The 13,479-nt window shown below is 40.1% G+C and overlaps 1 protein-coding gene across 5 annotated transcripts in view; it reads right to left on the bottom strand.

Annotated features, from left to right (window-relative positions):
• BABAM2 (BRISC and BRCA1 A complex member 2) overlaps positions 1–13,479 on the bottom strand; it is a 395,384-nt gene that overhangs the window by 266,837 nt on the left and 115,068 nt on the right. For all 5 annotated transcript variants that reach the window (XR_012379665.1, XR_012379664.1, XR_012379666.1 and 2 more), the window contains one exon: positions 7,590–7,784. Coding sequence is in view for 2 of the 5 variants with exons in the window: in XM_025867974.2 (XP_025723759.1) it covers positions 7,590–7,784 (195 nt within the window). In the remaining 3 variants the exon portion in view is untranslated. The remainder of the gene's footprint in view (positions 1–7,589; positions 7,785–13,479) is intronic.

The raw sequence follows: 13,479 nt of genomic DNA, 5'->3' as shown, positions 1-13,479 counted from the left end.
GTGATGGAATAATTCTGTATTCGACTACAGTGGTAGTTACAGGAAATGATGCATGTGGTGAACTGGCATACACATACATCATGCCAAGGTCAATTTCTTGGTTTCTACACTGTACTATCATTATGTAAAATGCAACCACTGGAGGAAATTGAGTGAAGGGTATGCAAGACCTCTGTACTATTTTAAAACCTCTTGTGAATCTATAGTGATTTCTAAATAAATAAATAAATATACTTAAAAAACAACTCTGACCATGCAGGCACATAAGAATTGTTCATTCTGAACATACAACCTTACAATTCAATGTATCATCTGTTTTCTCCAGATTAAAAAGAAAGAACAGTGCTTACTAAAAATTACAAAACCACCAGAGATAAAGAATACAATGTTCAAACTAACATCTACTCATTCAAGGAGATGGGCAAAGCAAATAAGACAAATGACTTCATAAAAAGACAAAGGCAAAGAACAAAGAGTTTTTGCGGGTTTTCTTAAAAATGTTTACTTTCAAGTGTGCACTTGCTGAAACCTTCTAGATGGAAGTTTGGGGGAAAAAAGAAGAGTGTCTCTGAGGCGGTATGGAGGCAGCCCTGAATTTCAAGTTGGCAGACTTGTCAGAAGGCCGAGAGGAGATCAGAATCCTCTCTCTCTTCTCCACGGCTATTACAATTTTCCTTTTGCCAGCTGACAGTAACAAGGAGGAGGCATCTCAGGTTCTTAAGAGCCTCACACTTTTGGAACAAAAATGGAAAGTTAAGAATGTAAATATATGCGGCAGAAAGAAATATTCAGTGACGACAAGCAGTCACCATCCTCTCAAAAGAATACAGGATTCTGTAATCCAAAGGTATTAAATAATTATGCACAGTCTTAGATTCATCACAGAGAGGAGTTGTCAGATGGGCTAGTCGGATCAGGAGAACCAAATTAAATGGCTTTACAATTATATTGATCTCACGGTGTTTATAGGAGAGGATATTAATGTTTTAATTCATAAACATCAATTTATTTCATATAAAAAGTCTTCATGCTTCAATATTCCAATAAGAGATAATAGACGTGGGGCCCTGGGGTGGCTCAGCTGGTTGAGAGTCCACTCGGCTCAGATCATGATCTCAGGGTTGTGAGCCCCACATCTGCCTCTGCACTCGGCAGGGACTCGACCTGCGGATTCTCTACCTCTCCTGCCCCTCCCCCGGCTCGCAAGCACGTACATGCGCCTGCGCGCAAGCGTGCACACTCTAAATAAATAAAATCTTTTAAAAAGAAGAGAGAGATAATAGATGTGATTTATTGATAAGTAAATGGGTCATATACGTGTGCTTACAGTTCTTGTTCCCCATGCAGTCATACCCCTAAGTTATTCTCCAACCATTACCCACTGCGCTCCTCTACCTATCAGGCCGTGTGGCCTCCGCCAGTCCCAGTTCATCAGGGACAGCTTTCCACAGTCACTTCATTCCTCAGTGACTGGGTCTTCTACTAAATTCTTACACAGGCTGTACTACCACCTGAGACAATTTATCCAACACTGCTATTTCATTTTTTTACAAATGTGCATTGAGTCTTCTCAACTGGATTTTTAACACCTTCAAGAGCAAAAGCTGTCACTGGTATACTTTTTACCCAAAACATTTTTAGGTTACCCTTCTTTTGGGGGGGTTGCCCTTTTTTACCCAAAACTAGCAGAGTAGACTTTCCATAATGGACATTAGTCCTGCACTGGCTTTGCCCTATCAAACTGCATCTTGGGGGATTACTATAGCATTCCAGTGCATATAAATATAAAAATAATTTTAAATAGATTCTGTAGTCTTCCATAATAACTACCTTTTCACACTCCATGTTATCAGAAAATTTGAAAACCATGTCCTAATAAAACAGTGAACAAAAAAAATAGGGTCAAAAGAAAAGCCCTGTGACGTTCCACAAGACACCTGATGGCTGACAAGAGTTACATCCAATCTTTTAGGTGTAGCTCTTCCACAGATTCAAACAACCAAGAAAGGAACATACAGTCAGTAGAATACTAAGGGAGAATGACAGAATCCTTCATTTAAAATGAGATAATCTAAGTCAATGACATCCACCTTCCTTAAAAGGGTAAAATAAACTGCCATGACTGTTTCTTGGTTACCCAACTGTCCTTCCAACTGACTACTGCATTCTTATTTAAATGTTTGCAAATCAAAGGGCACCTGAGTGGCTCAGTTGGTTGAGCATCTGCTTGGCTCAGGTCGTGATCCCAGGGTCCTGGGATTGAGCCCCACATCCAGGGGGCTCTCTGTTTAGCAAGGAGCCCACTTCTCCCTCTCCCTCAGCCTGCCACTCCCCCTGCTTGTGCTCTCTCTCCCCCCCCCGCCCCCGTCAAATAAATAAATAAAATCTTTTTTAAAAAGTTTGCAAATCAACCATGTAAAGACCTGAGTGTAATTTCTTTTAAAAATCTCCACAACATTTTTACTTTCTACAGTCTTCCAGGATCTTTCTGTTTCTCCACAGTTTCTCAAAGATATCTCTGAGAGCCTATCTGCCAATTTCTTAAGTACCCGTTTTGAAACAGTCTCCCCTAGAGCCTCCAGATGGAGCACAGCTTTGCCGACACCTTGATTTTAGCCCAAGGAGACCCATTTCAGATTTCTGACCTCCAGAACTATGACAAAAATAAATTTGTGTAGTTTTAAGCCACCAAGTTTTTGGTAATTTTTTACAGTAGCAAAAGGAAACTCATACAGTCCTAGATTCGAAAAGTCTTGGCTCAAAACTGAAAATCAAGTTCCTTGTTTTCTGCCAGTATCCTGTGTTTATTGTCCAAATTCTTGGTCTAGTTATGGATTCCATTAGCAGAGTGTCCTTCAATGCATTCCTGAACCAGTCTGCCAAGCTTGAATGTGTTTCATCCCTCAAGACACCTTTATATTCTGTTCCTTGACCAATGACTAACTCATATGCCTATCTTTTTACTTCTGAGCTCCCACTTCTACTAGGGCCCTCCCTAGGCCTGCTCTGCTGGAAGCTTAACCTCTAACCGTCCATCCTGCCTTGCTATGGGATTCTCAGTTTCTTCACTTCCCCTGAATCCATACCCACTGCCCTAATGCTTACAAATTATTCAATAGTAAATCAAAATAAACTGGGTAAGTATAGCAGTAGTAGGCTTTTTAAGTGAAGAACGAAGAATCAGTTAACATTAAATACAAAGTTTTCAAAACACTATAAATTTAAACTGTCTAGCTGCTTTAAATGAATTTAAACTTCAACATCTAGATGGACTATAAGTCAAGTATTACCTGAGCCAATGAATATAAGGTTGACCTTTGAACAACACAGGTTTGAACGGCACGGGTCCACTTACAAAGAGATTTTTTTCAATAAATACAGTACAGGACTATTATTGTATTTTCTCTTCCTTAAGATTTTCTAAAATAACATTTTCTTTTCTCTCGCTTACTTTATTGGAAGAAAACAGTATATAATACATATAACATACAAAATATGTGTTAATTGACCTTTTATGTTAGCAGTGAGGCTTCTGGTCAGCAGTAGGCTATTAGTAGTTAAGTTCTGGGGAAGTCCAAAGTTATACATGGATTTTTGACTGCATGATAGGGGTGGAAGTGGGGAGATGGTGCCCCTAACCCCATGTTGTTCTAGGGTCAACTGCAATTTAAAAACTTTTTAGTTCGGAAAAGGTGCCATAAAACTGGATATATTTAAAATCAGCCTTAATATCCAAAGGGTGAATTGGGTAGGAAGGAAAATCCTAAAAACCAAAGACCAATTAGTTTGACAGTGATTCCTGTTTTCAAATGAGTCTATCAGCACTAAAGACAACACAGGTTCACCAAGAAGTCGTGCCAAATTAACCTAACATCTGTTTTTGAGAGGAGAACTAAGATGATTATTTAATAAGAAAAATGCTAGGATGAGAGGATAAACTAAGTCCAACACAGTCTTCCTTACTATCCATGCGAACAGATTCAAGATGCAAAATCATCAGTAGTTTAAAGCCTTAACCTCTGCACTGTTGGTGGAAACTGAAAATGGTGCAGCCATTATGGAAAATAGTAAAGAGGTTTTTCAAAACTGAAAAATAGCACTGGCGATATGAACCAGCAATCCCACTCTTGGGGATATAATCAAAAGAATTCAAAGCAGGATCTTGCAGATGTATTAGCACACTCTTATACAGTTCAGCATTATTCACAACAGCCAAGAGGCGGAAGCAACTCAAATGTCCATCAACGTGTAAACGGGTAAACAAAATGTGTATATACTTACAACGGAATACTATGCAATCTTAAAAAAGGAATGAAATTTATCACATACTACAACCTGCATGAACCTCAAAGGCATTATGCTAAATGAAATAAGCCAGTCACAAAAGGACAAATGCTGCATGATCCCATTTACTGCAAGAATCTAAAAGACTCAAAATGACAGAAAGAGAAAGGAGAAAGGTAGTTGCCAAGGGCTAGAAGGAAGGGAAACTGGTACTTAACAGGCATAGAGTTTCAAATCTGCAAGATGAAAAAGTTCTAGAGATGTATTGCACAACAATGTGAAGATACTCAACACTATTGAACTGTATACTTAGAAATGGTGAAGGTGGTAAATTTAACTTTATGTGTCTTTTACCACAATAAACAAAATAGTTTAAAAAAAATCTTGAACTGAACAAACAAGATGATTTGTAACAATAAATTTTAAACCTACTGATTCAAAGGCATTAATCATGTATAAGACCTTGGGAAACATGTCTTTTAAGAAAAGGTGAATAAAAGGGAAAAAGGCATATTTAACTTAAGAGAAGGAAGACTAAGTGAAACCTAAAAGAGGTAAGACAGAGAAGGAAACCTAAAAGTTATTCTATGGTTAACTAGACTCAGGTTTATTCATTCATTCATTCAACAATGTTTATAGAAAATAAACAATGTGGCAGGCACTGTTCTAGGTGTTTCTGATACAACAGTGAACAGAGCAGAGATACCTGCCTTCCTGAAATTTTACATTCCAGTGGGGAGAGACACACAAACAATAAACATAATAAATGAGTGTGGTAGGCTGCATCTAAGTGGCTCCCAATGGTCCCTGGTATTCACCCTCTCATATAATTCCTCCCCTGCGTATGGACTGGACTTAATAAACAGAACACAGTAAATGTGATGAGATACCACTTCCAAGATTTGATCGTAAAGACTGACGTCTGTCTCACACACTCTCTCTCCTGCTTGCTTGCTCTGGTGAAGCCAGCTGCCATCTTATGAGCTGCCCTGTGGAGAGGCCCTGTGAAGAGCCAAGAAGCTGAGGGCAACCCCAGCCAACAGCCAGAAGCCAGGGCTGAACTAAGACCCTCAATCCAAAGGCCCACAAGGACCTAAATGGTACCAACAATCACATGAATGAACTTAGAATGGATCCATCTCCAGTTAAGCCTTGAGGAGACTACAGCCCTGGCCAATACCTTGAGTTCAGCTTACCAGAGCCCCAGAAGCAGAGGGTCTATACAGATTCCTGACAAACAAAAACTATGATAATAAATGTTGTTGTTTTAAGTCACTAAATTCTGAAATGGTTATTTTATGCAGCACTATATATTAATACAACATGCTAATTATATGTATGTTAAAAACAGATGCAAATAAACGTAGAGCAAAGGTGGGGGGGTGCGAGATGCGATTTTAAAAAAGGGGTGTTACGCAGGGTGCCTGGGTAGCTCAGTCAGTTAAGCATCTGCCTTCTTCGGTTTAGGTCATGATCTCACGGTCCTGGGATCGGGCCCCAGGTGGGGCTCCCTGCTCAGCGGGGAGTCTGCTTCTCCCCCTTCCTCTGCCCTTCCCACCCCCACCCCACGCTGCTCGCGTTCTCTCTCAAATAAATAAATAAAATCTTTTAAAAAGGGGGGGTGTTACAAAGACTTGCATGTGAATGTTTGTAGTAGCATTATTCGTAAGAGTCAAAAAGTGGAAACAACCCAAATATCCATCAATAGGTAAATGGAGAAACAAAATGTGGTATGTCTATACAATGGAATCATTCAGCCACAAAAAGCAAGCAGTGACACATGCTACACCATGGAAGAAGTGCAAACATATGATGCTAAGTGAAAGAAGCCAGCCACAAAAGAATACCATTGTATGAAGAAAACCTATACAGAGAAAAAGTAGTTTAGTAGTTCCCAACTACTTTCTCTTGGGATAGAGGTAGGAAGACGATTAACCATAAATGGGCATGAGCGATCTTATCGGGATGATGGAACCATTCTCAAACTGGACTGTGGTGATGGCTGCTCAACTTGGCAAATGTATTAAAAATCACTGAATCGGACACTTAAAACAGGTGAGTTTACGGTATATAAATTATGCCTCAAAAAAGTTGTTTAAAAAAATTGGGGGGTGTTGGGGCACCTAGGTGGCTCAGTCGGTTAAGCAACTGACTCTTGATCTCAGCTGAGGTCTTGATTTCAGGGTCGTGAGTTCAAGCACCACCCTGGGAGCCAGCATGGAGTCTCCTTAAAAAAAAAAAAAAAATGGGGGTATTAACACAGGCATCACAGAGAATATAACATGTGAGTAAAAACTAAAAAGGAAGGGTATCAGCCATGAGAATATCTAGGGGAAATATGCCAAACAAGGAGAAGCTACACAGAGACCCTAGGGCAGGAGCACACCTGTGTGTCTGCAGCACAGCAAGGATGCTAGTATGGTAGAGCTGGAAACTTTTAGACAGGACAGTAAGAGACAAAGTGAGAGAAGCAATGATGGGTGGAGGGTGGTGGTGATGGGAAGCACATAGGGCGTTTCTATGCCACTGGAGGGACTTTGGCTTTAGCACGTGAGAAACAGTATATTTAAGTTCTGGGCAGAGGAGAGATGCGACCCAACTTGCGTTTGTAAGATCCTACAAAGTCAAAAAATTACAAAAAGAGATTATAAAAGGGTCCAGACAAGCTAGCTACCTCCAGAGTTACTGACCTCTCTTATCTGACTGGGAGAGAGAGACGTTCTACACCGAAAAGGAAGGGGCGCTCGTCAGTGTCTCAACTATGTGGCCTGTGTGACCTGCCTCAGAACCTCCAAGGGAGGGCGCCTGGGTGGCTCAGTTGGTTAAGCAACTGCCTTAGGCTCAGGTCATGATCCTGGAGTCCCGGGATCGAGTCCCACATCGGGCTCCCTGCTCAGCGGGGAGTCTGCTTCTCCCTCTGACCCTCCCCCCTCTCATGTACTCTCTCTCTCTCATTCTCACTCTCTCAAAATAAGTAATAAACAAATCTTTAAAAAAAATCTTAAAAAAAAAAGAACCTTTAAGGGACCCTTATTATACAGGCAGGTGCCAAGGTTTCACCCCTGACTCGTGAACATCTGGGGATGCGGATAGAGGACTCCAAATTTTACAAACTTCCCCAGGTGATCATTTTGAGGAACATATTGAACCAGATGAACGTTTAAGTCCCTTCAAACTCTAAATTATGAGAAAGTACACAGGCAACTGAAACCATATTTATCTAAGGAAATGGCTGGGATTTACTACAAATGAACATCAGAAGTGATGTGAAGTGCCTTTTTTTCCCATCCTCAAAATCACCTTACCCAGTTGTTTTTCTTCCCAGCATAAATTTCCATGTTCTCTCCGTACTGCGGCTCTTCCAGTAACGTCTGGTACTCAAACATGAGGCGGGAGCTCTCCCGGAGGCGGCTGCATTGGAACTGGTGGTATTGCTGCACGAGCTCCTTCACCACAAGTAACAGACATTCAGGATTTGAAGGATTCCAGGAGGCAAGGTTCTGCAGAAGCCAAAAATAAAAGGCCAGTTAAAAAGGAATTTTCATACAAATCCAGTATCACATGAACACAGCGACATAGAGGGAAAGAGGTATGAAAATCTAAGAGGAACAGATTACTCTTAATTAGCAATAAATGCAGAACTGAAGTTAGAAGCAGCTTTTGAGCTTGGTGACTTTGCCTGCCTTCTACAATTCCTGGCAGAAAATCAAGGCGGAATTCCATCATGAGGAGACAGAAACAGTAAAGTGTAGAGCAGGGCAGTGATAAAACAAGAAACCTAGATATCCTAGAAGACCATCACTTTAGCCCTAGAAGACTTAATTTCCTTCTTATTCTTTTATAATTTTAATTTTTGTCAATCTGCACATAAATCCAGCATTATATGCTAATATCATTCAACCCAGATCCCCAGACCATCTGCATCTGTAATACCAGATATAAATAAATGCTCTGTAAACACTGGAGCCCCACAGAAATATAAGCACACCGGTGATGGTTTGGCCTGGAAATGATAGGAATGGAGTAGAAGAGGGAAAATCAATCAGGAAATGCAAGGTTCAGAGAGAGGAAGGAAATGGCCGTGACAGCTTATGAGCAAGAAAGGAGCTGGGAACGGGGTAAGATCTGGTCAACAGACAGTCATTGTGAAGCTCACATTCATTCATTCAACAATAGCTATCAAATGCCTATTATTAAGCATCAGCCACCGTCCTAGGCAGTAAAGAAAATAAGCCAAGCCCTTGCTCTCCAGGAACTTACATTTTAGTGGGCCAAAATAAACAACAAACAATGAAATAGATCAGTAGATGGTAATAAATGTTACTGAGCACCATACAGCATGCATCCCAGAAGCCTAGGGAAGGGAGTGGTTCAAGGAGAAAGAGGTGATCAGCTGTGTGAAATGGTGTTAACAAGGTGAGTTAAGGAAGCCTGAGAGCTGACCACTGGGCCCAGTGACACACCCATGAATAGCATCCTCAGCTGGTGCTCTTTGGTAACGTAAAACGTGACTGTCAAGCGTTGAAGAAAGGATACGTAGAAAGTGCACATAGTTAGGCCAGACAATTCAAACTGGCAACTAGTGGGGAGTGTGGGGTCAAGGGAAAGTTCTGCTCAGATGTTTGTCGTCTGCTGGAATGTCCATGTAGAGAAGGGGGTGGGGAATAAGGTGGGGGTGGGAGGCAGAATAGCAGGAGGAAAGAAAGCAAATAGGTAGACAGGGATGGGATCTCCAAAAGGGCTGGCTTTAGAAATGAGCGCAGAGTCCATCCATAGGAATGGGAGGAAAAGCCAAGTAAATGAGTGTTAAGTGCAGGCAGGATGTTCCGTGAGGTGACAGGAGCATGTGGTCCGGAGAGCTTCTCTTTTCTCCTTGAAACAGGAAGGAAGGTCATCAAATGGGAGTCAGGAAGAAGGAAAGGATATTGGAAGTTGGAGAAGAAAGTATGAAATAGTCACTTAGAAGAGTCATTTAGTAGAATAAATGGACTGGAGAAATGTAGGAGGAATTCCAGACAGCACTAAAAGCCCCACTGAGGTTAGAGGGATGGTTTTTAAGTGAGACCAATGAGCATAAATTTCATTGCCTGGGTGCAAATGCGAAGTGAGAGGAATTTGGATTTAACAAAGCTTGGGACTTTGCCAGAAAAGCACAACAGAAAGAGAGGCAAAGATCTTAGAGGGTTTGCAAAAGAATGATTATAATTATGGACCATGGACGTTAAGCCAGGAAAAAGACAAGCAAGTTTAAGGGAGGTGAGAATTTGTGAAAGGGTGGCAGAACCAACGGTCCTGAGTTTGGTGGATCATTAGGTATTATTACATGGGGAAAGACTTACTAATAGGGAAAATACATAACCTTGAACTAGGGCTGCTGCAAATTCAAGGACAGTGAATAGAATAAGAATGACAAAGGTAATAAAAGCCTGGTAGGCTAATGCTCATTAGGGTGAGGTTTGCTCCTCCAATTAGGTCAATCAGTAGGTGTCCGCAGTAACAGGGCCAGTGCTATTGGCTAAATAAAAAGACTAATGGATTTGATAACTAACAGATAACATACTAACAGATAACTACTAAAAAGAATGAATTGGAAAGATGGGAGGTGTGGTCAGAGAACATGACGGTTACAACCGAGGGAGCAGAGGTGGTCTGTAACTGGGACTGACAAGGTGTGGAGTACCACCAAAAGCTTGCCTGGCTCAGAAGAATCATTTATATGCATATTAAATCATTTATGTAGAGAATTTTAGGGAAAAGGGAATGACAATTTCCTTGGTAGCAGCACTGAAGAGCAAGGAGAACACCTACATACCTCTAGGCACAATGGTATAAGGGGTGTGAGAGAGAAATCAGCTCTAATTTATTGGAGAACATGGAGGGAAAGGCGGAACCTCCAGGCAGAAAGTCAGACTCCAGAGTAGTGGTTACCAGTCTTTGCAATGGAATCACCTAGAGAGCTTTAAAAATACTAATACTTGGGCCCTACCCTCCACCTCCTGATTTTGGTTCAATTGGGTTAATCTGAGGTCCCTCTCCGAGGTCCTGGGTATTGGGGTGTTTGTTTTAAATTCAAGCTCCTAGGTGATTCAAATGCACAGCAAAGGTTGAGAACCATGGACTTGGAGGAAAAAGGATTACAGAAAAGGTTGTGGATACAGGGTATCTGTGGATATAGGACTCTACTGAGTTGACAGTGTTAATACCCCAAAACACCCAATCTCTAGAAAGCTAGAAATTTAGCATCAGTAAAGGAGAACACGTTACACTACCAATGTTCAACAGGTGATAATTATACAGCTTGCCAAATGCTATATAAATTCTAAGAACTTTTCATATATTCAAGTTAATCCATATCACAACCTTATAGAGTATATTACTACACTTTATAGATGAGGCAAAAAGTAGTTCAATATCTTGTTCAGAGCTATTAAACAATCAAGTTGAGTTTTAAACTTAAGCAATTTGGCTCCAAGTCCCTGCTTAAGCACTACACCAAAGGTTCTTACACATTTTGGTCTTGGATACCTTTTACACTCTTTTAAAAAAAAGTACTGAGAACACCAAAAAGCTTCTGTGTAGATGAATTATAGGGATTAAATTTACTATATAGAAAATGAAAACCAAGAGATTTTAAAAATATTTATTAATTCATAACAAACCTACTACATATTAACATAGAAATATTTTTAATGGAATCATTAGGATTTCCAAAAGAAACAGAGCATGGCATTGTTTTACATTCTTGCAAATCTTTTTAATGTCTGGCTTAATAAAAGAGCTGAATTCTCATATCTGCTTTTACGCTCAGTTTTGCAATATGTTGTTTTGGCTGAAGGATATGAAAAAAAAATCTAGCCTCACTCAAATATGTACTTTAAAAAGAGAGGAGTATTTTAATAGCCTTGTCAAATAATTCTAGATATATTCTTCTTGGATACTATACCAAAACTCAACAAGTGGAAGTTTCTTAAAGGTTAGCTGCAGGGGCGCCTGGGTGGCTCAGTCGTTGAGCGTCTGCCTTCGGCTCAGGTCATGATTCCAGAGTCCTGGGATCGAGCCCCACATCGGGCTCCCTGCTCGGCAGGGAGTCTGCTTCTCCCTCTCCCACTCCCCCTGCTTGTGTTCCTGCTCTCGCTGTGTCTCTCTCTGTCAAATAAATAAAATCTTCAAGAAAATTTTTTAAAAAATAAAGGTTAGCTGCAATGTGGAAGCATTTCATATTCTTACATTAAATTCCATTCATCTATCCTGCACTTTAAATATATCTTCTACTCAGTGCATGATTTTGTACCATCATGCATTTGGTCATTTAGAAAATACTGATTCACAGAGTTATGCAGATCTTCCAAACATTGACACATTTCATTTATATAGTACCACATAATCACATTCATTAATATCATAACTAATAATCTCACCAGAAAAGTCTTCTATCAAAAGAAAACAAACAAAAGGTTTTAAAAAATGCATCCTTTAAAAGGACAGCAATTATTCTGATCTACTAAGTAGTTTGATTTACAGGCACCAAATGACAATGGGGAAATCATGAAATAGGTCTTAAGGGATGTTCAAATAAAGATTTGATGAACAGAGGAAAAAAGTAAGCTCTTGAGCATCGTACAGTGAATGAAAGACAGCCCTAGCTATGAATTGATTTGATAAGAAGAGTACAAAAGTCCTCACTGGCAAACCTCTTGACCTCAAGATTCTGAAAATTCCTTTTGAGCTACTCAAGACCACAAAGTATCAATAGGATATAACAACAAGGGGGAGCCTGAGTGGCTCAGTCTTTTGAGTGTCTGCCTTCAGCTCAGGTCATGATCCCAGGGTCCTGGGATCGAGCCCCACGTTGGGCTCCCTGCTCGGGGGGGGGGGGGAGTCTGCTTTTCTCACTCCCTCTGCCCCTCCCCATGCTTGGTCTCTCTTGATTTCTCTCTCTCTGAAATAAATAAATAAAATCTTAAAAAAAAAAGGATATAAAACACAGTACAGAACTTAAAATGATCATTATGTAACTTGCTTTGCATTTCCTTCAGAGATCATCATTAAACATTAATAGGAAAAATATACAATCTTTCATTTCTTCATCAAGTAGTTGAGTTCCTGTTCTAGGACAAAAAGAAAAAAGTTTAGTTGCCTCAACTTGTACTTTTTTAATTCTATCATTTCTCTTTAGCTGTTTGGCAAGTTACCAGCCTATATCCCTCAATAAAACTATATATATATATATAGATAGATAGATAGATAGATAGATATATATAAATTTGGCAAACATCTCTTACCAATTTGAATTCATTTCAAGTAATTCAACCTAATTGTTAAATATGTAAAGATATGCCAACAAGTCCCTTTCCATTGAAATACAATCTCTCAGTACATGGAAATACATTTGACCTCTTTAGCCATTCAGCACATACTTCACTGGGAAATGACTTAGCCAAAAGCATCCCCATCAGGGGTACAGACAGGCTCAACAAAATAAAAATCCCCCCACTATTGCTACATGACCACTTTCACTTACATAATTTGTGGTTTGAGCCACTTTGTTTAGAAGGGGAGAACAAAGAAGATATTACAAGATTATGATCACATCCTAAGACTAGGACATATTTTTAAAATGGTCTAACAAGGCAGATGTTGGAGCTTTCCACTCTCCTGGGTAGAGACAATGTCCAAAGTTTCTTCAGGGAAGTGTGCAAGCCAGGACAGAGTGGGAACCGGGGGGGGGGGGGGGGGGGGGGGGGGGGGGGTGTGTGTGTGTGTGTGTGTGTGTGTATGTGTGTGTGTGTGTAGCTCAAGGTATAAATTAAGAAGCCTCTTTAGAAAAAAGAGAAAAATAAGTATTTCCCCCATATTACTAATATGTATATAAATAATATATGTGTGTATATATGTATTGTGTGTGTATATATATATACACATATATATGTGTGTATATATATATACTATATGTATACTATAGTATATATATATATATACTATACTAAGTTCTATTCTACTTATTTTTTGGTCATGCATTAAAGAAGAAATCTGAAATGAGGATGGCCACAAAGAGTAAGTATAGGACACATACTACCAAAGAAAAGAGAACAGAAAAGAGATTCATGGGGCGCGTAGGTGGCTCAGTCGGTTAAGCGTCTGCTTTTGGCTCAGGTCATGATCCCAGAGTTCTGGGATTGAGCCCCGCGTCGGGCT

This window comes from Callorhinus ursinus, unplaced genomic scaffold, assembly GCF_003265705.2.
Source record: "Callorhinus ursinus isolate GAN/ISIS: 27379988/994484 unplaced genomic scaffold, GSC_fseal_2.0 scaffold10, whole genome shotgun sequence".
Lineage (NCBI taxonomy): Eukaryota > Metazoa > Chordata > Mammalia > Carnivora > Otariidae > Callorhinus > Callorhinus ursinus.
Note: the sequence above shows the minus strand (reverse complement) of the source record. Positions and strands in the feature narration are given on the sequence as shown.